The 26790-nt window shown below is 43.8% G+C and overlaps 1 protein-coding gene across 1 annotated transcript; it reads left to right on the forward strand.

Moving 5' to 3' along the window:
- The first annotated feature begins 1665 nt into the window (after positions 1–1665).
- Positions 1666–25127, forward strand: JHY (junctional cadherin complex regulator). The gene is given in 7 exon segments (XM_063311361.1): positions 1666–2259; positions 5921–6425; positions 16576–17255; positions 17827–18121; positions 21064–21144; positions 23720–23845; positions 24702–25127. Coding segments are annotated over 7 exon segments (2214 nt in total). The 5' UTR covers positions 1666–1936; the 3' UTR covers positions 24906–25127.
- The last annotated feature ends 1663 nt before the right edge of the window (positions 25128–26790 follow it).

Below are 26790 nucleotides of genomic sequence, written 5' to 3' on the forward strand. Positions count from 1 at the left end.
ACTTAGAGAAGTAGAAGCCCCGCTCAACTTTGGGTGACTGCGTGGACCAGATCGTCCTCTTGGCAGCAGCAGAGAAGAGCTTTCCCGCGGCCTTCCCGTCTTTTGGCCCCGGGATTTCGGAGCCGGCTGAGGAAGGGTTTCGGCCAGGCCTGCTTCGATTCAGGGGCTACACAAGATTACCAGGCACAGCCACCTGCTGTAACCAGTAGAGAGCACCTTCCTTCTTCCCTCCCTCCCTCCGTCCCTCCTTTCTTTTCTTTCTCTCTTCTCCCTCCCTTCCCTCTTCTTCCTTCCTTCCTCTCTCCCTCTTTCTTTCTTTCCTTCTTTCCTTCCTTACTCCTTTCCTTCTTTCCCTCCTCCCTCTTTCTTTGCTCCCTCCCTCCCTCTTTCTTTCCTCCCTTCATTTCTTCCCTCCCTTCCTCTTTTCTTTTCTTTCTCTTCTCCCCCCCTTCCCTTCCTCTTCTTCCTCCCTCCCTCCCTTTCCCCTTCCTTCTTTCCTCCCTCCCCATAAAATAAGAAAGGCGCCAACATCCCCGACGTTCCCTGCTGCTGCTGCTGCTGCTGCAGCCCCGCCACAACCTTCGGACTTGAAAGAAGCAAAACCCGACTCGGACGGTACCATTCTCCGGGAGCCCCCGGCGGAAACCGAACGGCGCCGCTCCCCCTCCCTCGCGAAGAGTTGGCACGCGCCCTGGAGGGGCGGCGCGGTTTGTGCATCTGTCTACCGTTGCTAGGAGGGCGCCACGCTGGTGGCTTAGCGAGGGCTGCGGAGACGCGCTCTGTGAATAGCCCGTAGCGCTGCGTGGTGGAAGGTACCGAGCAGGTCTGCTGGGGCGAGGGGAAGGGGCGCCCCGGAGATGGCTATGGCCGGGTCAGGGGGCAGGGAGGGGAGGGCTGCAAGCGGCTTCCCCTGGCGGGGCGATGAACGGCGTGGTTCAACAGGGGCAGAGCGGACTATGCTTCCCCTGTTGACTTTCTGCCTCTGGTGCAGCGTCCAAAAAGCCACAAGGGCGGAGGGGGTTGATAGATGCGAAGGTACCCTGCTGTGCACCTTTTCCAGAAAGAGCTAAAAAGCTAAAATCCTTTGGGTAGGATTTTCAGGTCGAGACTGGCACTTTTCCACCATGCTTGGAAGCCTTTTCCTGCAACAGCGGGGTGGACATTTAACTATCTGGTGTAGCTGCCTCTGGATGCACCGAGATGGTGAGAGATCTCTTGCAATGGCCAAAAAAAACATTTTTTCCCCCTCCACTGGGTGCCCTCCAGATGCACGCTGGACCTGCGTTTCTGGGGTGCCCCAGTTGGGGAAAATGCCATCCGGAAGGATGCAAATAGGAAGACATAAACTCAGACCACACGGTCTGCATTTCTCTGTTGTGCTAAGCGCAAAGCAAGCCAGTCGCCACACGCCATATCCCGTGTCTTTGGGGTGACTTTACTGGGATGGAGAAAGGATTGTGCCCAGAGATGCACATTCACACACAGAGAGACACACGCAAACTGCAGATGTGCCATGCCAGGCATGCTGATGAACTATTTCAGGAAGGGTAACCGTAGGAATTGACCCATAACAGATAATTATTATATGATTGATTGATTGATTCATTCAATTTATATACCTGCTCATCTCACATTCGTGGCTCCACTAGATTTCTCCCGGATCCATTTCCATCAATATTCAGATTTTACACTTTTGGAAGAAATGCAGACTACATTTTGAAATCCACAACCCTTTAAAAACCAAAGCTTCTGCATTCTGAAGGGTTGTGAATTTTTCATGCCTCTATTATTTTGATATTTGCTCTCAGGGCATGTGCACTGAAAACGGCCAAAGGATTAAAGGCGAGAGGTCATTGGAAACAATTCTTACAATACGATTGGTTTTACAGAAAACGGGGGACATCCTACAAGTCTCGTTTGACCTTTTGGGGGCAACATGAACGTCAACAGCCCATCGCCAAAAGGGTTGACCGAAGCACATCGACGTTACTCTTTCCTGCAAATAGCATCAGAAGGACTGTCTCAGAACGAATCGGATTCGGAAAGCCTTGCTCAGGAGACCCAGTACCAGCAGGAACTGCAGAAATGGATCCATAGAAATCAAGAACAGGTCGATCGGGCCTACGGGGGGCAGGCAGATGAGAGCATGGAGGAGGACAGTCTGGAAGAGATGCACTCGAGCAAAGAAGGGTCCAATGGGGAAGAAATGCAGAGGCCAAGCGGAGGCCAGGGTGGAAAAGGGAGTCCAGAAAATGCAAGGTGAATAGGGCCCTTTCTAACATCCGGCAAAGTTGGTTTTTCTACCTCAATAGATGAAAACTCTGAGCCCACCATCTGAGGGAAGCTCTGTTGGGTTCAGACAAAGCAGTGTTCCTCCTGTGGCTTTTCTCTCTTTGGGGTGATTACCCCATTCCCAGGAGTACCATGTAGGTAAGCCTAAGTGAAAATGAGTGAGGCTTATGCTCCGTAGGCTGAGTCTTCTATTACAGAATAGCCTACATCCAAGGGATCGTGATTAGCCTTAGACTTTAAGAACTGACCTGAGCTGCTTTCTTTCTTTCCTTCCTCCTCTTCCTGTTCTCTCTTTTTCATTTGCTTTTCAGTGAAAAATTTGGATGCAAGGACTGTCGTACTGCCAACATTTGGGACCAACCCTTGGAGGCTTAACAGTCGTTGGGTTTTTTTGGTAATAAATACAGGTAGTCCTCATTAAGCGACTGCCTCACTTAGCGACCATTCGCAGTTACAAAGGTGATGAAAAGGTAACTTTACCATCAATCCTTGCATTTATGACCTTCACAGGTGTGTAAAGCAAAGGAAACTGAAGTAAGATCATAAGCACAGTTGCAATTTCACTTAGCGACTGCTTCGCTTAACGACTGAGTTGCCAGTCTCAATTGTGGTTGCTAAACAAGGGCTACCTGTAATTATAAATGCTTAGAGGAATGGGTTACTACAGACAGCTATTGACCATGGTATCCTTGTGGTTATCCATAGGCCAGTTGTCCATCTTGTTCTGGGAGCAGATGAAACCCATTTGGCTACTTCTGGATATTTGTAATACAAGGCATATGATTTTAATGCGCTGTGTTTTAGTTCACTGATCTGTACGCTTGCCTTATATTTAATCCCGCCTTTGTAGCGATTTCATTCTCTTTTTTTATCATTTGCCAATTTCATAGCGAGCATTTTCTTCATCCTTTGGCTGGAAAATGCAGATAATCATTTTATAAGTAGTCAGCTAAGTGGCTAGATAATGGCTGAAAATTTCATTGATTTTAAATGATGTACACAGGACTGCCATGTTCAAGAGATCTTAGACTGTATCATTCTGGAAAACATTATTATTTTGAAGGATTTGGGGGGAAAGCACGGGTGGAACAGTTGTCCCTTTTTATTTAATAACTGCCTAAGTGCAGAATTAAAACATTCCTCACTTGTTTTGAGAGCTGCATTAACTTTCCCCTTCTGTGCAAATAGAAAATTGGATTTGGTATGCTCATTGGAGCGTTAATGCCACGTAAATGCAAAATAATGGTGGTTTTCAAAGGATTAAATTAAGCCCGAATTGAAAAATGATAAACATGTTCATTTAATGCCCTGCTTAGAGAGAAACATGGCAAAGAGAAAACGGGGGTCTCATTAGGAACAGCACGCTTCCCATATGCCTCTTTGACGGGCAAAGTGGATAGTGACTGAATGTGTTTATCGCAAGCAGGAAAGGGTGCTAATTGTATGAGCAGCGTGGCCTGAATGGGGCAGAGCAGGCAGGATCCTGACCTCGCATAGAACTTGCCATTCAGATGAAATTTGATTTGACATGTTTCCAGATCAGTGCACTGCCGACTCAGATGGAGTCCATTAATGTTGACAAGTATAACACGCACTTATGATAGCCACACCCATGAGCAACTTCAGAATGTGGACCAGTGTGCCTGTTCTGTGCAGTCTTCAAAGCAGCCACTCACTGCACAGCCCCTATTTAGTGGAAGACGGTAGACACAGGAACACAGGGGGGGAAAAAACCATTTTAACTAAAAGCGCTTTGGAGAAGAAATGGTTTGCTTTTATTTAGATTCCTCTTGCAAAACAATGATTAGCTGAGCCTTGGCTTTCACAGTTAAGAGTTGTCAGGCTGGAAACCAGGAGAGTTCTTGACCAGCCTTTGTCACAAAGCCAGCTGGGTGACCTTGGGCCAGTCACTTTCTCTCAGCCCTAGGGAGGAGGCAATGGCAAACCACTTCTGGAAAACCTTGTCAAGAAAACTGCAGGGACTTGTCCAGGCAGTCTTCGAGAATCGGACACGATTGAACGGATTAAAAAAAAAAACGGGACTATGTTTTTGCTGTTTGAAATGCTGTGGGTTGTTGCCAAGTATGACGTATTCCTGGGTTTCTAATGCCACAGAATCACTTTCTGCCTGCATATTGTTTTCATTATGGTGGGCGCCTTGCAGACCCAGGGATGAATCCCATTCCCGAACGTCTTTCTTGAAGCCCCCAGAATGCTCTTCAGCCACCAGTACGCCACATCAATGGTATAGTTTCTTGCCATTTTGGCTCAAATCCTGTAGCTTAAATCCTGACAAAGGCCTCCTGTGGGTCTTAAAAACAAAAGAAAAGGAAATGCCTCGCAAATACCTAATGAGATGGATTGATAAGTGATTGACTGAGTACCATCAAGTCATTGTTGTCTCTTAACAACCACCTAGACAGACTTTCTCCAGGATGATCTGTCCCCAACTAGGTCCTTCAGGTTTCTCAACAACCCTGAAGATACTGGCTGCAATTCTGTGCACCACCCATGCTATCCTCCTTAAAAAAGTAAAATTAAGGAAGCCACGTGCTGCCCCCAAGCATCAATATGTTACCCATTTACATTTAGGAATAATTATTCCTAGTTGTGAGAGCATTGCCTAAACATGCAAAATATGACTATGGTTCACAACCAACCTTTTGTGTAACTTATTACAAGAAATCACTGAAGTTTGCTATAGTATAAATTGTAAATCATGGTATTAAACTTACCCAGAGCAAGCTTCCCAAATCTGATGCATTGGATGGCAGTTTTCCAAGTTTCCATGCTGTGCTGGGAGTCTCAGCACATAAAGGGAATGTGTTGGTCTGGGGTTAAACTGGTGTTATGTACAGGTAGTCCTTGCTTAACGACCACAATTGGGACCAAAATTTTGGTTGCTAAAAGAAGCGGTCATTAAGTGAATCTGACTCAATTTTATGACCTTTTTGTGGTGGTTGTTAAGTGAATCACCACAGGTGTTAAGAGAACCACATGGTTGTTGAGTGAATCACGTGGTTCCCCACTGGTCTTGCTTGCCAGAAGCTGGCCAGGAAGGTTGAAAATGGCAATCACATGACTGTGGGACACTGCAATGGTCATAAATGCGAACCAGTTGCGAAGCGCCCAAATCGTGATCACATGACCATGGGGATGCTGCGACGGTCATAAGTGTGAAGACTGGCCGTAAATCGTTTTTTTTTTCAGCACAGTTCTAAGTCCGAACTGTCACTAAATGAATGGTCATTAAGTGAAGACTCCCGGTATGTACTTTTGATTATCCAACATCATTTGGGAAAGAATTCCAGTCCTCTGATCTCCAGTGGATCCAGAGCATGAAGAAGGGGGTGCTCAGAAGCATGATTTGATTCAAATTCAGACCTCAGTGGCTTATAGCATGTGAGTGTGATTGTTTAAATCACAACAAAGTGCATTCTAATCAGGACAAATGAAACATTGCCATTTCACCTCCCTTGAGAAAGCACCCTTAAGTCTCTTCCATGGTGCATGAGTTAGTCTGGGAGAAAGAAGATAAGATTTTAAAAGTCTTTAAAAACAGTGATTCTACTGGCCAACTTTTTAATTTTTTTGTTCACCGTTTGGTGTGTGGTTTTTTTTTTTTTAGCACTAATGAGGAAATTACGGACGACTATTCCGAGCTGCGCTATGATCCACACTGGAAGGACAGTAAAAAAGGAAGCAGCTTTCTTGAGTTAGAAGAATCGCATCAGGAGGAGTTCAAAAGCTCAAGCTTCGTTTCTGAAGATTGGGCCTGCTGTCCTTCCCAGGGCAGGTTCATATCCAGGAACGGCCAGTTACAGGAAAGACCCCAAAATGTATCACCAGGAATTGCTGGAGAATTCTGGAACCCTTGTGATGAACCTGCAGATGGCAGGGACAGACGGTTCAGGCTGGATAAGGAAGGAGGAGAACCGGGCATTGTCTACCATTACAACAGCCATGACAGCCTGACCAGTAATGGCTCTAGGGTTCGGTTGAAAGAACCAAAGCAAAGAGTTGAAAAAGACTTTATCGAAAAGAACAAACTCACTTTGGGATTAGCAGCCCAGGGGAACAATTCTTACCTTCGGCTCCATGGTAGAAAGCAGAGAGAAGGGTCTCAAGAGAAGGTATGGTTGTAAGGTTCTTTTAATTAAAAAATTAAATGGGAAACGGGCGCACTGCAAAGCAGAGCATTAACACCATTTTATTTACGAGAATGTTTCTGGGTCCTGTAGGCTAGAAAATAAAAATGGGGGGTGGCTTTTGTCCAGGACTTGTTTAGAGGTGTCTTCAAAGACAAAAAAACAAATTGGGAGGCCGGGGTGGGGTGGGGAGGAAGGATCTTGGGAGTCAAAAGTGTGAAAGAAAGATTTTTACCTGTTTGCTTTATGGTAAATGGGTGTTTTGTGAGTGACCTTTTTGTGAGTGTCCACAGCAGGCTTTCCAAATTTCAAACATACTTCCAAGGTAAAAGAGGGGACCTAGCCTGCTTTGCAATATCATCTATTCTAATTATATCTGCCCGTCCCACCAGATCTGGCAGAGGGGGCATGCTGTGGGTCCCGTCTGTCGGGGAAGAACACTTGGTGGGTCCCAGGAGGGGGGCATTCTCTGCTGTGATGCCCGCCTTATGTAACCTTCTCCCCCCGGAAGTGAGGTTAGCCCCATCCCTCTTAACATTCCACAGGTCCCTCAAAACCTGGCTTGGCCTTCAGGGCTGGGGACCCAGGAGACCAAGGAGATCTTGTGGTGGCTCCCTTACTGTGGCTAACTTCATCCTCTTCTGTTTTTCTGTTTTTTATATTTTTAATAATGAATGTTTTTTAATAGGTTTATTGGTTTTTTAATTAAAAGTTGTACGCCACCCAGAGTCCTTTTAATGTGAGATGGATGCCTATACAAATTAGGTGGGTAGGTAGGTAGGTAGGTAGGTAGGTAGGTAGACAGATGCAGTAGGTAGGTAGGTAGATGATAGATAATTTTGGATATGATTCCAAAAAGGTGCTTTGGAACATGCAAGAGCACAAATATGACACCTGTCTCTCGAAATGAGCTTTATCTTTTTCAAGATGCAGCAATAGGACAATTTTACACCTACAGCAAAACAATGCTTTTTGATGGTTTGATTCATTCAGCACATGACATTCAAGTTAACCAAACCCAACTCTCATGTTCACGTACCTGTTGTGTCCAAACCAGAAAAATACAGTAGATGATGGCTTGACATGGTGGTCTGGTTCACCCAACATGCTAAAATAATGGCCATGAAAATCTCAAAATTGGCTAAATCACAAACTGCATTTTTAACCACCTTGAATGTGTTGCAGAAACCCAACCAATGCACTTTTTAAAAAATGCTTCAAAAGTAGCATGGCTAGTAGGATTTATGTGGGGACAGGGGCTGGCCTTCATAGGGAAGGAAGGGTGAACCAGTTAATGAGACAGAACTAGATGGGCAAGGAATGAGCAGATTGTAAAGCAAGAATCAAGTTCAATGGGATCTCCAGGTCCCATGAGGAAGATAATCTTTTAGGCAAGCTTTCTGGTATAGTAACACCTGGGAAACAATGTCTTCATGTGTAAAGAGCAGTGTTTTCTTCCTTACTAATTAATCATATTTCATTTCAGCTAGCTCAGTGTTTTTCAACCTTTGGCCACTTTAAGCCTTAATCATCTCTACTTTTAAAAGCTCATTTTTTAAAAAACAAAAAGAAATGGATGCTAAGCCTTTGACCAGCTTAAGAGAACTTGGTCTAAACCACAGCGCATCCTAGAGGGCACTGGTTGAACATCTTAACTGTTCTGGACTCTTTCCTTCTCTGGCTGCAATCTGGCCTTTAAATCTGAGGATTGAAATAAAGCCTGTCTCGCCCTGGTTGAAGACAGATAGCGAATGAGTTGCTATGATTTTCTTTATTTTCCATTGCTGAGGAATTTGGCATATTCCCAATTCAGCTATGCTTCTTCCTTAAGCAACCTTCTTCTTTTAAAATGTTGCCCCTTCTTCCATTGCAGCCTGGTTTATGGCAAAGACTTCCATTTTCAAAATAAAGGGAAGGAAGGGATTATGAAGGCATCTGATTGAACCCAAGTGCTGGAGAGTGATGACATATTTGGGATTTGAAGCTCCCTTGTCCCTATTGTGGCTTCTGCTACCTCAGTTCACTTCTCTAGAACAAACCCTTTGGGCTAGTTTTTTTAGTGCTTCTCTCTTTCATGTGACACCCCAGACTTTTTCTGTCCCCTTAAGATCATTGAAGGCACGTGCAAAAACTCTAGGAGAAAATGTTCAAATACTCCTTTGAGAGTATTTGAAAATCTTAACAGAAGATGGCAAAGGATGATTTGTGCATTCCCTTCCACCTGGCTTCAGAGCATTTTTATGATGTTGGGTAGCTACACTGCAATAGGCTGTTACATAGGTTGTTTAGTTCTGGAATAATGTAATTGTAAATCATTGGTCATGAGTTAGAGTTAAGTATGAACCAAGAAATCATCATTTGAAGCCATGACTTATCATGATCTGGAAGCCCAGCACACAAATCCAAATGAGCACCTGTCCACTATCCTTCTATGATGCCCACAGTTACAATCCACAAAGCAGCCCTTTCCCCATTCAGATACCGTATATTCATTTTTCTAATTTTAATTTGTTGGATTTATATTCTGTTTTTTTTTCTTTAGCAGCATTTTTTTATTTTTTAACAGATCTATCTAAAATTGAATAATTGAAGCAGACACATAAAGTTTATATCAAGGGCTGCGTCCACATGCAAACCAAACCTTGATATGGCGTATCAAGATTTCCTCTTACGCTAAGCCAAGGTTTAGCGTTACATTTGAATGAAGCTTCGATAAGTTTCCTTGACTCTTTCAACCCTATTGATTTGATTTGATTGATTTGATTTCTGTTCACTTCTAAGCCCACCTCTAAAACAACATTTGTAATATCAGCCAGTCCTACTGTGTGGTTTATTGCCTACACCCTTATCCCAAGGAGCTACAGGCAACTTAAACTCTGAGATGAAGCCAAGGGTGTTGTGCTGTTGAATATCCATAGGGTGGGTGGAGTTTTGTTTTGTTTTGTTTTTGATGCTAGTGAAATAACAGTAAGGACTGAGTAGGCTGGTATGTATGGTTCATGGGAAGCTGACTATTTCTTCCCACAACTTAAAATTCCAAAAATCTTGTTTATTTTGAGAGTGCATTGTAGGTGCCCTCACATAAAGGCTGCCTTTGAGAGGCCTCACCTAGGGACAAAATAGCGGTCACAAAATCCCCATTTTCCAGAAAGCAAGTTGGTGAGGTTGCCCCCTGCACGTTTTTTAGCTGCCACTTCCCATCCAGCCCCCATTTTCTTTTATTTTAGTTCATTTTCCCTAGCTAGGAGTTGTCCTTCCATACAAAGTGCCAGGACCGCAGTCACTCTCTATTTTTAATTTCCAAGAAGGGTTTGGGAACCTCCGTGGGGCCAGTGGCATTTCTGGGAAACAAGGATCATGATGGAAGCTGGCGTCCTGTAGCCTTCCGGCGTTGCACTGATTTATTGAAAACAATCAGGGGGGGGAATAAAGTCAGATGGGGTGGGGTAGGGATTGGGTGAGCACCAAGGGAGATACCGATGAGCACCTTGGTGCCCGCGGTCACCGTGTTGCCTACTTCTGACTTAAGAAGTATGCCCCTAAAAATACAAGTATACCATGTATAGAGCAGCCCTCGGATAAAGGATCTTTCAGCATTTGGGAAAAGCCTTAAATCAATGCTCTCCATTATTACAGCGGTAGCCCCGTTCTTAAATGGGTCCACACCTGCGCTAGGCAGTACAAACCTGGGTGGAAGTGGATGTCCCCTTAATTCTCGGCGCATTTTCTAAAGCACCAACTTCCTTTTGCAGCACTGCCTGATTCTCTGAGAAGCTGATGATGAGTTTCTTTGAGCGAGGGCGAGAAGGAGCTGGGCCCATCTCACTCAGCTGCGCTCAGACCGAGTTGCTTTCCTCCTAAAACCCCCTATCCCCTTACTTCAAAGCGAGAAACATAATGTACAATTTTTTAATGGCTCTAGACTAAGGCACTCAGGCTTTCTGTGGCGCTGTGCCTTACCTCCGTGTAAACACCTAATCAAGATTGCCTGCGCTTCGACAATAGCAGCCAAATGCAATTCAAGAACCAGAAGGCTTTGAAGTCTCCCTGCAAAGGCCGGTTTGCTAGTCCAGGATAATGACATGTCGTGATTGCTTGCCTTTGTTGTCTCTTTTCAACAGAGAAGCAATTACGGGCCTCAATTTAATAGAATAGACATTACACAGCTTATGATGCTCAAAATGCAATTTCATTTGATCATTTTCTCAATTTGATTGGCATTAATAGAACAGTTCGGGGGGAAAAAGAAATTGTGGGTCGAAGTTGTGTCCTGGGTTTCTTTCAAAGAGCTAATGCAGAAGTATGCTCTACCTGCCGGGCACATGAAGGCTGAGTTGCGCACAAGCACAAACATTTTTCCCCCAGCTGAAACCTCTCCCGGAAGAGTTCAAATCTGGGCTGGCTTCTTAATGTTTTTGCCCTCTCCTGTGTTGCAACTGATTGGCTCAGTTGTTAATTAGTGTTTGGATCAATGCAACTCCACAGGAGGGTTATTTATATGCACTTACAACCACTAAAAGTTACAGCAATGAATTTTGCTTGGTTTCATATTTGGAAGGAGGGCCACTGGGCACATCATTGTTCTCTTCAGCTATTCTAAGCCCCAGATCTTGGCACACCATAAAACCTTCCTAGCTGGAGAGACACATTACATCATACTTAATCAAAATGTGTTTGCTATTGGCCCAGCATGCTGGTTGTGTTCAGCCATTACGGATAATAAACTTAGAGCCTTGCGCAAAGGCAGCCAATTGTGACTTATTTAATAAAACCTGATTAAACAAACTTTGCTCTGGCATGTGTGTGAAATCACCAAATGTTATACGGGGGCATCCTTTGGGAAGAAACAGGTCTTTTTTGCTATTTTCTTGCAAGGGGAACTTTCCCCAACTAGAACTCCCCATCCATAAATTTCTGTTACTACGGAAGTAAGATATGGCATCAGAAGTCCTCAGGCTAGGTTACTAACAATATATACGTTCTCAAATATATTCCATTGGTATTTATTTCATTGGTATTTATCATCCACAATGTTTCCTAGTCTACTTACAGGCTCAGTTCAGATGACGTTTTAAACCTCTGAATTCTTGGCCTAGAATCTCAGATTGTCTTGTTCTGTCTTGACATCTTCACTTGAGGCTCTTCCTCAAATACACAATCCACAGAGTTTAGGGGTAAGACGGAAAATGTTTTAGTAATGGTTTCCAGATTCTGCAATATTCTCCCCAAATTGGTCTGCCTGGTGCCATTTTCCATGGCCTCTCAGTGCCAAGCAGAGACTTTAGAATTTCTCCCAGGGTCTTCAAATTCACTTTTATTTTAGCATCTTGGTTGCATCATTTCTCTGCTGTTGTTTTAGCTCTGCAAGGATGCTTTGTGAGTCGGTATTTGATCACATTCTAACAGAAATTGCTTGACTGCTGTGCTTTCCTTATCAAATGTTAGCGCAATTTTATTTTGATTTTATGGCTCGTTGGCTAGTTAACCCTAGTTACGAGGCAACTGATGGGGTGAGACTAAGGCTAAGAAACATTTGTTTGTCAGAGTCAATAACTAGGACCCAACCTCCAAAGTTAGTTTGCTGACTTTATTTTAATTACTGGGCTGTCCACTCGCTTACAGGAAAAGAAGACTCATCCATTAGAGACAGGACTGTAAATCCATAACATCTGAACAGAAGATCTGCCATGGAGGAGGATAATTAGTGATCATAAACTGAGCTTTGAAACTGGCTTTAAAGCTGGTCATCCTTTCTTTTTTAAGCTGGATTTTGTGGTTAGAGCAGACTAGAATCTCCTGGCAAGAAAACAGTATGTGTGTAACTGTAGCACACGCATACACACATGCGCAAGAAAAATAAAGAAAAATAGAAATAAGTAATAGAACAAATAAATATACAACCCCCAGGGATACGTACATGCGGACCCAAGTGTGTACGTCTGTGCGCACATGCCCATGTCTGTATTTATTTATTTATTTTACAAGGCGGCTTGATCCACCCAAGCAGTGCAGTAATGGCTTAACTCCAGCGGCTGCTGGAAACACAGGACTGTGGAATAAGAGTCACTGCATACAAACATTAATCACTAGAGAAAAGGTCCGGCTAACAAGTTATCGTCTTGCCACCTGGAATCGAGATTCCCCAGGGCTAAACCTTTCACTAAAACATTCTGCTCTATATGTGACTTAATAACTACCATTAAGCAGTTACTCTGAGTGCATATACTCTACCCAGAACGGCGGTGTTGTTAACAAAGGAGGCCTGGTGCGAAGGCAGGATGAAATAGAGGAGGTCAATGCAGGCAAAGATTAAATGGACTGTGGACGGCTTTGTGTGCTACCCCTGGGAGGTCCCCATCTCACCTCATGAGGAGTAGCACCTGAGGCCTTAACTGGAAGTTGATGAAGCTTTAACTTAAAACACACACACACACACAAAACAGAACACAAAACCTCTTTTAGCTTTGATCGTCCTTTCCAAGGGCCAAGAGGATTCTTAACCTCGGGACAGCGACTGATCCAGCAGAGCAGCTGCTGGAGTGGGGGACAATGCAGGCGGATCTCTTCCACAAATCCAGAGCTATGTGTGAGCTTTCTACTGATAGTAAAGGTAAAGGTTTCCCTTGACGTAAAGTCCAGTCGAATCCGACTCTAGGGGGCGGTGCTCATCTCCGTTTCAAAGCCTTGGAGCCGGCGTTGTCCATAGGACACTTCTGGGTCATGTGGCCAGCATGACTCACGGAACGCCGTTACCTTCCCGCCGAAGCGGTACCAATTAATCTACTCACATTTGCATGTTTTCGAACTGCTTGGTGTGCAGGAGCTGGGACGAGCAACGGGAGCTCACCCCGCCGCGCGGTTTCAAACCGCCGACCTTCCGATCGACAGCTCAGCGGTTTAACCCGCAGCGCCACCGCGTTTCTACTGATAACCCCTGTCAAATCAGGTTCTTTTCCTACAACAGAAGTGGACAACCTCTGTCAGTCCTGAAATCCAGTGCATCCAGCTCAAGATTCTGGTTGGCTGCCCATGAGTGCAACAACACTCCAAAAAATGAACAGAACAGGACCAAAAGTGACTATGCCAGATTCAGCCAAGGACTGTGGAGAAAGCATCCTCCGAAGACATTCCTACAGAAGAAGACGTTGGTCAATGGCTCAGAAAGTTGGCAGCTGTTCCATTCTAAGCCCCCTATCTCCAGATTGTGTGGTGCATTTGTAGCCCACCCCATGCTTCTCAGTGCATATAGACTCAGCCGTATGGTGACTGCTGGTAAAGGGATCAGAAAGAATTCCAGGGGCCATGCTCTGCATGCGTTCCCTATCTAGTTTCTCTTTTTAAGACCCAGTACAGTCCTATTCATGCAAGAAGTTGCAATTAAGGGAAGACCTTCTGAGACTGATTTTTTTTTTCCCTAGCAGATGTTCTGAAGCATTGTGCTGAGAGGAAGGCAGCCAGCGAACAGTCCTTGGACTTAAAAAGATGGACCACTTACCAAGCATGCCCTTAATTTGTTCCGCTCAGATAAAGTCTAATTTGTTCCTTTTCTTGAAGCAAATGAAGTTTTTCACTTCTGATGTCTGTAATGAAGATGAGTTGATAATCTCACAAATGTTTCTCTTCAGGAAATCTATTATACCATGAGATGCACAAATATGAGGCATTGATTACTAACTGCACAGTTGTCATAGCCAGACATGGGACTAGAACAGAGCTTTATCAGATGCTACCAAAATCAGGACTGGAATAAACACCCTCCTCTACCTTGTCTATTCTAAGATACAAGTACCTCAAATTTCAGGGTTGGCTTACTTTTCACAGAGAAAATGGTTGCCTGCTATTGGTTCGAGGTCTGCACCAACCTTTGTGTGGTGTGTCGAGGACTACATTCCAAAAGTCGGTAGGAGCAAACCTTGCTTTTTGGGGGTAGAGTCTGGCATGTTAAGGAGTGAAATAGGTGCCTGAAGTCCCTGCAAGTCTTAAGACACCCACTTTGCTCTTTGACACCTCCCCAAAATGCAATAAAAGGGCTGAAAAAATTGACCTCATTCTGATTATGTGAAGGGCACTGTGGACCACAGAAGTAGGGTTGCCAGGCAGTATGTTTTGTACCTCTGTTCTAAGACATGATGTATTTAACCATGGCTTTTGAGTAAACCATAATGAGATGGATTTACATCCTGGTTTCCACATCATACCAGTTGGGTTCACTTCACACACTAAGCAAAACTCAAACAAGTTGAATGATAGTTTAGCAGGTTGAGTGAATCAAGCGACCATGTCAGACCACTGTATAATCATGATACCAGATTTCAGTAAAACAGTGCTAAAGTTGGCCTTTGTGCTTGAACCACTGCTTCATCCTAAGGGTTCAGAGTGATGGATTCTTGAACAGCCTGTTTATAAAGTTTCAGTTTAAAGTTAGTTGGACTTCCTGTGTGTTTCCAAAGTCTTTGAATCATTTCTTCAGTTCTGCTTGGATTCACCCTTCACACTGGCCACCTCCCAACTCTCAAAGACAGCCTAAAATGTGCTCTGTCATATTTAGCTTTTAAAAAAATTAATGTCAATTTCGTTATCCCTTCAAATTTCTCAGTTTTGATCCTACCCTAGGAGAGGCTGGTTTGTTAAAGGCCCCAACAAGCATCTTGTCAGGTCTCCCTGTTCTTACTCCAAAACCCCACATGAATTAATTCCCCAACAGAAGCAAGCAACAATGATAGGAAACCGATTTCTATGCAATAATGTTGTCAAGTAAATGCTGCCATTATGTAGCTGTGTTCTACCATCTGGTGCAAGTATGTAAGGTGCATCATTTGTGTGATGCTGTCATAATGTATTTCTCCATCCTTTCTCCTTTCCCCATTGATGGCCATGCTCCCCAATTTCATGTCTTCTGTGATAGATACCACAACGGGCTGCTATTCTCTAAAGTACACAAGAGTAGCTTGGGGTAAAAAAACAGGACAACATTTTTTAAAAAATAAATAGACGTGAGAGCCCCTGTTGGTAAAGCAGTCCAAGCATTGGATTGGGACACTAGAGTTCCCACTGGTGAAGCATGCTCTTGCACAGCTCCCCGAGCAAAATCTAGCAGACAAAGGGCCTTCAAAGTTACAGGATGTGATTCTGAATCTGGAAAGAGAAACCACAGGTAGCGAAGCGCAAGCGTCATTTATTCTAAAGCTTGTACTAATAATCCAAGAAGCCTGAAGGTCGTAAAATGAAACAACAAGCATGAAAGCCACAACTTAATTCCACAAGCATTATTTATCCTAAAAGAAAGAAAGACCAGATGCATTTAGTAGAAGTCAAAATGTTCCTGTATGCAGGCATGGAGGCCCCAATCCAGCAAACAATTGAGGCCAAGGCAACGTAGCAGAATATCGCTTGTGAACAGATTTCCAAAGCACCACTTAGAGAGCCCGCATTGTTTCAAATCCAAACACCTGATTTTATTTCTAGTACAAACAGGCTCTTCTGCTGGTAATATTCTCCTTTGGGGACCACGCTTCTTAGCTTAGATAGCTAAGGCAAGCAAACATGTCTTAATAACCTTGAAAGTAAAATCCTATTAGAGTCGGAGAGATGTCCTGAGGGTTGGTATCCAAATCCCCTGAACCCAAGATCTCCTAATCAAGTGAAATACATGATATCAACTAATTTACAAAAAAGACTACTTTCACCCACATATAAACACATGCACATACATAAGAAGCAGAGCTTTTAAATTAAATGCGTTGCTTCTGCTAAACACAGGGCGAATATGGGCTTTTTGGTTCCGTTGTCTCCTCTTTCTCCTCCATGGAATATATAATGCCTTTTTGGAGAACCCTAACCTTCCCTCTCTGGCCAAGTCGGTTTAATTTGTCTCCATGGCTGATTGTAAGGATGAAATAAGATAACTTGTAAACCCTCCTGAAACCACAATGGGAGAGAAGGGAGATTGAATACAAATAAATCCATGCACGTGCAAGGGGGGAGGAGGAACATGTGTCAGACTTTGACTGCTATAGCTTTGAAGCACCTGTCACTTAGGATGGCATATTCATGTCCGTCCAACATCTTAGAACCTTTTTCTTAGGCAAGCAGTATAGAACAGAACCTAAGCTTCCCATATGATTGCTCATTTTAGGCTCACCAGTCTGCAAGGTCTCCGGTGGATGGAATGACATCAAGCCAAGCTGCGTCCCTGAAAGAAACCCCCTTAAGCAAGAGTTCCATCGAACATCCCTTAGGAACCCAAGTGGAACTAAGAAGCCGGCTGAGTGGTGGTAACAATCTCTTAGAATTTGAGAATGCTTGCATAGATTCCAGTGCTTACAAAGAAACATCCGATTTGGAGTAGGACAGCAGATGTGCTTTGCATTGTGAGTTATATCCATCTGCCTGCCTTTCCGTTGCAGATAACTCCAGTGAAGACAGCCCATTCTCCGCCCAAGCACCATACCTTCTTCAGCACCATGCCAAGAAAAATCCCATGAATTTAATCTTTGCTGGGAAGCCTCTTCAGCAGAGTTCATTCCACAGCTTTCCAGGGCTTCTTTCACCATGTCCTGGTGAAAAGAAGAAGTGTCAACACAGCCTCGAAAACATCTCTGGGCCCCCTCACCCATACTTCTACAGGTGTACCGTTTCAGAGCCTTGGCCTTTCACCCGTCATGGCAAATGCTGGAATCCATTAGGGCACAAGTGTGTTTCGTATGCTTACAACAGTGCCCAGCAAGAGCCAGTAAACGGAGCAGTTTCATCTTGCAAACCCCGGCACATTTATACAGAAGAGATCCCTAACAACTATGCTTTTGATTACTCAGGGTAAAGATAATGTTTTATGACTACTGTTTTAAGAAGTGCTCAATGAGATAGCATATTGACCCTACTTGTTTTATTTTTCTACCCATTAAACAAATGTCAGCGTAGCCAAGGCTTTCTGGAAAAGCAGAGTTTGGGACAAAGGACTGGTGGGAAGAGGCTGTGCAGGTGTTTGGGGAACAGTTGTAGGTATAAAGGCAGGAAGAGGAAATGGCTGGAGACATCGCAGGGAGCCTCAGGTGGTTGACGATGGGAGTGGTGCTGAATGAGTGATGATCCCGGGAAGGGATGCATTGGGATACGAAGGCAGAGAAATAAGAAGGATTTTGAAAGTGAACATAAGAAATGTAGGCAGGATCCAAAGATAGACCAGAAACTAGAGAAGGGATTTTGAGGAGAGGACCTGCATGATGAGAGCATCATCAACATTGGATTATTTTGGTTGCAGGGTGCTAAAGGGATGCAGATTGACAAGGGGGATGGCATAACAAGCTGCTTATGAAAGTCAGTCCCTTTTCATTGCTTTTCTGTCCTTTTTCTTGGCACACCTCTTTATTTGCCCTTGTTTCTTGAGGCCATCTCAGCCACTTGCTCCTCACCCGATAAAAAGAACCCTCTCTCCAACGGCCCGGCTCATCCAGGCAGCAGAGCGGCACCATCGGGAAATCTCCCATCTGGCAGATGACCACCTTGCTAGGAATCAGCTGGCCAGCATGTTTCCGCCCATAATCCAGAGAGGGGAGAGCGACTCGCAGCTCCACCTGGAGAGCTGCGAAGAGACCCAGCCCGTCCTCGGCCGCAGCAATTCTGAAGGCTACTTGCTTCAGATGGAAAGGCAAAAGGGAAGGAAAGAAAAAGAGAACCGGAAGGTGAGTAAGGAGGGTAGCAAATGGAGCAGGGAGGGGTGTCGTTCATCATCTTGTGCTGAGTTACATCACTAATGGTTTAGTAGGTTCGCAAGGGATTCTGATTCCCCGTGGTTTCTCAGAAGTAACAGTAAAAAATAAATATATTTCTCTCCATTCATAAACTAGGCAGGTAGTCTCCTTCATCTATAGTAGTGTTTCTCAACCTTGGCAACTTTAAGATGGGTGGACTTCAATTCCCAGAAGGCTGGCTGGGGAATTCTGGGAGTTGAAGTCCACCCATCTTAAAGTTGCCAAGGTTGAGAAACACTGGCCTGTAGTAAATCAGATGTAAATTTGAAGTTCTTGTATGGAGGTCTTGCCTAGAGGTTATACGTTCATTGGTATCTCTCTGAACTGCCATTTTGCAACATCCTGGGTCCCCAAAAATGGCTGTGCCTGAAAAGAGCATCCACCTTCCAGTTCCCCATGACCCCTGGGGGGTAAAGAGAAGATCCAGTGATTTACCTGGAGGCATCTGTTAGGAATAGCAGGAAAGCAAAAGAGATATTATAGCCTCCAGGAGGGGTGGGAAGGGGTTGGTCAGTCACTTTGTTGCGTTATTAATGACATTGTTCCTTTGGGGAAGACAATTATTCCAAAGCATTAATCTTTCCATTGAGTTGATGCACAGCTGTCTCATCTTGCAAGAGGCATTCCAGTGTGTCTGAGAGAGCAGGGAATGCCTCTTTGAAAATCCAACTTTCCATTCTCTCTGGTCACATGAATTATGATCAATGTGACCAGTTAATGTAACCAATTAATGTATTAATTGATTAATGCAACCAAACCCCTATTTCTTTAACTGGTGCCCTCCAGATGTTGTGGGGGGACCTCCCATAACTTTCCAAGCAACCTTGCTTTGTCCCAGGAAGGAAAACAGTGTCACTTCAGAAAACACCATATGTGACAGGATTAAAGCCCAACAGTTAATTACAAAATCCAACATTAAGGAAAGAAGGGAATTGCCATCTAATTTCTTTGCCACTTCTTTCTCTCATTCCTACCACCCACAGTCTATCCTCTTGAGGAGCACAGTGGGCACCCTTTCTCTGTTAAGCTGTTGTCCTTGTAAAATGGTTTCAAACACAGCCAGTTGTCCGAAGCAGCAGGAGATAGGCTGCAAGTCCAGTCAGATCATTTTCCTCCATGTATCCGTTTCCTTTTTGGTCCGGCCTCCATCCACAGTTTTACAAGGAAACAGACTGTAGTATGGGTTTCTGGAGATTAAGACAGAAATCTTGCCATTCTGCTACCAAACCCAACCCTGGGATACTTCCTCTCAGATGGCTCTTTGAGTTCCTTTTTAAAAAAATGGTTCGGGTTTCCTACAGTTGTGTGTATGTTCAGGGTATCATCAGAAATTCCCAAAGTGGCTTCTGACCTTGAAGCAGGCAAACTAAATGCATTTTTGCACAGATTTGGGGCCTGTTTTAGGACAGACTAAATGCATTTTGCACAGATTTGGGGCCTGTTTTAGGACAGACTAAATGCATTTTGCACAGATTTGGGGCCTGTTTTAGGACAGACTAAATGCATTTTGCACAGATTTGGGGCCTGTTTTAGGACAGACTAAATGCATTTTTGCACAGATCTGGGGCCTGTTTTAGGACAGACTAAATGCATTTTTGCACAGATCTGGGGCCTGTTTTAGGACAGACTAAATGCATTTTTGCACAGATCTGGGGCCTGTTTTGAGGCTTACTGCTTGACTGGCATTGAGAAGAAGTTAGATGGATTAAAACTGTAGCTACAGGGTAGATGTCTTCTCTTTCAGTATCCCTCTCTCTCTTGTACTCAGACTATTTATCACCCTCTTCAGGAAGGGAGGGAATAACGTTCTTATTCTGAAATTTCTCAAGAATTTTTTGGACAGCAGTGGTCAGAATTCCAAAATATACGTTGGCTGTTCCTTTGAAGTCCACGCTTTTGAGAAGTTTTCTCCTCAGTGTTTCCCATGTTGATGGGTAAGCCTTTCTCAGACCAAGCTGAGATAAGACAAAGCTGGAGAAGCTATTCCACAGAATTCCATAAATGCAAAAGAGAATGGAGCTTCTTTCCCAACTTGTTAGTTTCAGGACTGCCTTTCCAATTCCCATTCCCTTTGGCACTGCTGGTTTTCCTCAAGTAGTTGGGAAATTGTGATTCTAAGTTAATGCTGAAACTTACAATGGAAAACGAGAGCATTATGCTGAAAGTCTTTAAAATATATTTTCTCTTTCTAGGTTATCATTATATTTCAGCAATGTTCCTACTTCCTGGAAGGAACTGGGAGCATTTCTTACTTTTGACATAAGAAACAATGGCTTCAATTTACAAGAACATTCCTCAATGCACCCTGGACTTGCATGATTACGCTCACACATCACCCATTTCCTCCTCTTCTGTGTACTAAAGGAGGAGATTGGAAGCCTTCTTGATTTTAAAGAAGCTACACTTCCCTGTGATAGCCAGATGCAAAGAACTGTGGTTTGTTTAAACTGGAGTGAATAAGAACAAGCCAAGATCAAAGTGTAGAATCAGATTCTAGCTGGTATTTAAACAAATCACAGTTCCCCAAGTTTGGCAGTCACAGAGAACTTTTGATTACTTTAAAACAAAGCAATTCTTAATAGTAATAGTCTCCTTTTTGCAGCAAAGGAGATGGGAGGGCAAATACGTGAGTTTCCAGTTTATTCTCATAGTAGATAAGTATCCTTTCTTATTACATCTAAGGTGGCTCTTGATCTTGGTTTCTCCTTTGTGGTATATAGACCTATAAACTTCCTGCTTGTGATACCCCTCTCCCAATGGCTCTGTCTCTGTTTTTTGTGTTCTTCCTGATTCTTTCAGGAGAAAGAATTCAAGCTGATTCTTGCTGGGCCCACATTGTTCCTTGCAAAACTTCATTTTACCTCTTTGTGTAGGGCTCTAGGGCAAAAGGTTACATGAAGATGGATGTGAGGCTTGGAGGCCTTGGACCTGACTGTGAAACCATCAAAGAGAAAGTAAGAAGAATGGCATTTATGAAAATCTCCTTTTGGGGTTGCATTTGTCCTGCAGAAATTTACAAATGGAGGTTGTGAAGGCTGATTAAGTTACAAAATTAAAATCAGGATGAAGCGAATAGACAAAGAATCTCTAATAGTACTAGTGGATAATAGTAGAATGTTGGTTCAACCAACGTAGCTAATTGGCAAGAGATTCAAGAATGATAAAAAAGGGATGGCACCTTCAGAGTTCACTCAGCTACTAACTCAGATAGATCTAAGGCAATCTGGTATTCTTGAGATATTTTAGGTTTCAAATCTCGTTAGTCCTCGTTAGCACAGCCAAAGACAAGGGATCGTGAGAGAAGTTGCATATTCCTGGATGAAGGACTGGATCCCTTCACAGTACGGAGTTCTACTCTTGCAGGTCACTTGGGCTATCTTACTCAGCAACAACACGTCTGACTCAGGAGACAATTAGCAGATGAGACCCATTATTTTAGAACTTGCTCCTGAGGATCTTTCAGCTGTGGTAGTAACATTGGCTGGGAATGTTAGGAGTTGATGGTTATTTAATGCATCTGGAGAAGCCTGCTCTAAGCAAAACTGGCAGGTCTTTGTTGAAACCTGAATGCTGAGCATTCATGTGACTCAACAGAAATCTTTGGATGTGGTTTTCCGTTTTGGGGACATGAGACATCCCCACTGCTACAAAAGAAGTTTTATGTGTGTGGGTATGCCAATTTTATTTTATTTATTTATGCATTTCCTTAAAAAATGTAAATCTCTGCTAGTGGGGACAAGTTGATTGTTATTGGTATTCTAATCACTTGGCCCTTTCTAACCTCAGAAACTGAGGGAGAGGAGGGAAAAGGTCACTGGAAGTTCTTAACAGGACTTCACCACCTTTCTTTCCTTGCTATCTCCCTTGGGTTCTGTTCTTCATGACTGAAATAAATAAATCAATGTCCAGAAAACTTCTGGCAGCATTCAGAGTGGATCATGCTTCCAAGCCGTAGCTTTTTTTTTGGCCTTGGCAGACCGTATCCATTAGTCAGTGTTCACCTGCAGAGAATTCCAATTGCAGATAAGTATGCCCACGTTCATTCTCTTCTGGTGGGTTCAAGTGTGCATTACTTTAATGCGATTGAGCTGCTGTGGTGAATTTAGATGGACCTGGCTTTATCGCAAAAAGGAAAAATGGAAGTCAACACAACCAGGCAAATGTAGCCGTCAAAGAGCTGAATGCACATTATGCCCTGTTAGGAAACATCAGGTATTACTAGGCCAAAGGAGAAGATGAAGCCGATTAGCCAAGAAAGAGTCCAAGAAAAGCCTTTCTCCCCTAACCCCTCATCTTTATTTTGACTTTTTTGACTTTGAATGATTTCACAAGTTGCTCTGAATGAAAGCATGCTGGGTATCTTCCATGTTACTGATACGCCAGGGCCGGTATAGCCGTTACAGGTTAGCAACAGCATCAGAGAAAGTTGTTGTTACAAGTAATGCAACGTTTTGGTGGTGTGCAGCAATTTAAGAACTGCTGGGATTGCTTTGGCTTGCTTGTGAAACAAGATGTTTAAAGAGCCAGCGTGGTGCGGTGGGGAAGATGCTGCACTGGCACTTGGATGACCCAAGTTCTAGTCCGTCCCCCCCAGCTTTAGAAAATCCCTGTGGGACTTTGGGTCAGTCCCTCCCTTTCAGCTCAACCTATTTTTTGTTGGGGCGGTTGGAGGAAATGGGAATAAGAAGTGCTGTGTATTTCATCTTTTGCTCCTGAACGAAAGTTGGGAAATAAATCTAATAAATCAAATAATAAATCAAATACCTTGGGTCATTCCAATCAGAATTTTAAAAAATAGGCTGTATTGCAGTGAAACATCCTCTGTAAACCCAAGAAATTTTGTCTTCCCCCATCCCTTCAGTGATTTCATGTGTATGTGAAAGGTGAAAGGTTCCCTTTGTAAGGACCGAGTCATGTCTGACCCTTTGGGGGGACACCACTTTTGTGATGTTTTCTTGGCAGACTCTAGCGGGACTTTGCCTATTTCAACATAATCCCTTGGGTATTTCAAATGATGAAAGAAGAAATCCAAAAACTCAGATATAATTAATGCCTCACTCGACAAAATAAGTAAATAAGATTAAATAAGACCAGCAACAAATAAAACAGTCCACCCAACATTCTAGCATGTCTTGGAACAAGCTTTAACAGCAACTAGGACAAGATAAAGGTCTTCTGTCAAAAAGAACAACGTTCCACCGGGTTGGGCCCACACCAATGGCTCTCATGGTAGTGATGTTGGTACCCCCCAACCCTGCTGAAGAGCAGGTTGGGGGAACAGTAAGTGAAATCATTCATCACATTCACATGCTTATTTTCCATAAGAAATTCATAGCTCATAAAATCATGACTGGCAAAATATTATCCACAGAGCTCTGTCTTGCTGAGCGAGAATCTCTAAAACCTGGGATCCCCCTCTGTCCAAGTCCAGCTCTCCGTGTGCCATGCTGGCTTCTAAGGATCGTACTGGAACTTTTCAGTACTCATCGTAAGCCTGCCCTTGAACTCCTCGTCTTTGTCCTTTGACAGTCAGAAAAGATGAAGCACCAAAAAGTTTATGCCAAGCAAGTAAATGAACACAATCTGAAGAATATCTCAAGTGCACGGAAACCGCAGCCGAAGACGGAGAACAAATCAGCGGTGTCAAGGCAGAAGGTAGGAACCAGCAAAGCAACCTGGCCAGCAGGAGACTGTCTGGAAGGATCAATACAGAGCTTTCTCTTGGGTGATCAAAATGCCACTGGTTCTCTGTCCCGATAATGAATCACCTGGATTGTTAGCATTTCCATCACAGGGGTGTGGTGATCCAAACAGTTTCTTTCTCACTAGCATTTTCATGACAGTTTATTGCAATTCTAGTTTCAGCATTCTGGCTTGAAATCCTAAAGGGAGAAAATCGGACAAATCTTTCAAGATTTCCAATTATTGCAGGTGTGTGTGGGGGGGAAGAGCATATACAGTATGTACCCTCAATCAAGATGGTATAACATGCCTACCACCCCAGAAAATTGCCAGTAAGACACCCATTAGCTGAGATCGAGTCCTACCAAATTTGGTGGGTGGGGTAGCAAAAAGTTGATGTCTGCAGAGAAGCAGTTCTGATCCCAACCATGGAATAAGGAAGGGAAGCTGCAAAAATTTCCCTTGCTACTAGTACAGTGAACCAGACAATTTTGTTATGCATTCCTTACATGCACTGTGTGGCCAGTAAAACAGATGTCTCTATTTACTTGCTGGTTCTATGTTCTTCTTAAAATTTCCCCTTCCAGCCCATTGTTTTCTGCCATGGTTCTATTATAAGTTGAAAACTGGAATTTCAGCTTGGTGAAAAAAGTTAAATGGAGAGGTTTGGGGGGAGATTTTTTTTTTTTAAGATGGGGGAAGAATTTGTGGGGCTGCTGATGTAGGGGAACCCTCCCTCTGCTTCTTCCTTGGAAACGGTCCCTTTCTAATCTTGGCTTAGAGATTTTTCATGACCATTTTTGATGGCCTTGTTTCCTTGCTTCTGCAGGCCCTTGAGTATGCCAAGACAATTCCCAAGCCCAGACTCTTTGTCTCGAGACCATCCGAACAAGAGACCAAAGAGGAGAAAAACCTGGCACGCACTTTAAACGGAGAGAACCTTCCTCCAATCTCCTCTCTAGAATCGCTGCAAAACAGGCATGAAAAGGAGAAGCAGGTGGTCGCTGCATTCAAAACACTCCATATTGTCTGATGAGCCCATCACCTGAGGGACCATCGACCTTCGCAGTAGCAGGGCTACTGAGCTCTTCCACTCATCCACTCTCTTCTTGCCACATTCACTCAGGGTCCTAAAGGACTAGCGGACAATTATGAGTTTAATGAACTTCTGTAAGATCTGGGATGTTTTCCATGAATTGCATTCAGCTTTACTTATTTTTGTTGGATTTTATTGTTGATAATTAAAGCATTGAGTATATGATGATCTAGAAGTGATCTTTCTTCTCCCTCTTTTCCATGGCTTTCCTTCTGCAACCATATGGTGACTCAAGGGCTGGCCTAAATGAAGCACCTGCTTTGAGCGGTAGACTAGGACAGATAGTGAACGAGGCCAGTTGCCCAATTTCCCTTCCCCTTGATGCCTCAGAGATGGTATTTCATTGCATCTCAAGTATGCGTTTTGAAGAGCAGCTGGTCATCATGTGGCATCCTTTGTGCATCATGGGGGTGGGGGGGTACTCAGAGTCATGTATTGTGAGGGGGTGCCACAGGTTGTAGTGGGAGGACCTGCCATTCTCCCTCCCTCCAGAGCCACATCTTTGCACTGCTGTCAAAAAATAAATGGTGGTGCTCAGGAGGGAACATCACAGCAGGCCTAATTAGGATGAGGTGTCTGGAGAAAGCATCAGACTGCTTGGACAATGTCACCTCAGCTTGGCTGTTGCACCAACTGGAAATGGGCTCCATGAGGACTTCCATGTCCCTCCTTACCAAGCGTTCATCAGATGGCATGCAAGTGATCTTGCCCTCAGGCATGTTTCCCTCAGCAGAAGACAAGTTCTGACGTCCAGTGTATGATGTCAGTTGCTGAAGCGCAGATGACCCATTTTGTTTTTCATTCCTTTCAACAGCTGTTTCACACATTAAGACAACTCTCCCTTGAGTTCAGCTCAACTCCCGATGACTTCATGGACGTGTCCATGTTTTCTTTGGCAACAGGAGGGAAATGGTTTGCCAATACCTTCTTTTGAGATACACTTTCAGTTTCACAATCTTCTCTACGGTCCAGAGATATCTGATCCAAGAATTAACCAGGCCTGACTCAGCTTCACTTTGCCAGGATCAGCCAAGGTTGGCTAGGTGATGATCCCAGCTGTGTCATTTTACACATTAGAAGGGGGAAATTTTGCTCTGCCACTGAGTGGCTCCTCAGCGGGCAGTTCTGGATCTCTGATGAAGATCTTCTGAATGTCTGTCACATTCCCATTATGCATTTTAGATGCACACTTCAGATGCCATGTGCCTACTTCTGGAAATACAATGGATGGGCTTACACATTATGCTAAGCCATGTTTTGCTCAGTTTGGGATTGTGGTCTGTCAATCAGGCATGGTGCCCAGGATCTTATAACATCAGCAAGTGAGTGGGACAATTTTTTAGGGTTTTTTTCTCCTTCCGTATTTTCTGGAGTTAGTGGGGAGGCTGTTTCAGATGTATTAAGCCTATCCAAAGGCTTGCACAATTAATTTGTTTTCTACTAGAAAACAAATATTGCACCAAATTTCCACAGCATGGTCCTGGGAGATACTACTACAAAAAAAGAGGTAGGGGGATCCCAGGCAGTTGCCCCTTTCTGGTATAAAGCAACCTCGTTTATCTCACCCAAGTTGCATTAGAGTTCTTTTTCACCCAGCAGGGTGGGTCAAAAAAGTCAAGATGATAGCCACAACCATGTGAGCAAAGAACACCCCTTTTTTTTTTTACCAAGCATGTAAAAAATTGACAGGACATTGATCATATGATTACAACCACCATCTTCTTTTCAGAAGAACACAACAATGAGATCTGTGGTCCCACAGTTTTTATGAGCAATAGTTTGGGGAAGAAAAGATTCTGGGGTATGTCCTTCATAAGGCTAT

Source organism: Candoia aspera, chromosome 9 (genome assembly GCF_035149785.1).
Source record: "Candoia aspera isolate rCanAsp1 chromosome 9, rCanAsp1.hap2, whole genome shotgun sequence".
Lineage (NCBI taxonomy): Eukaryota > Metazoa > Chordata > Lepidosauria > Squamata > Boidae > Candoia > Candoia aspera.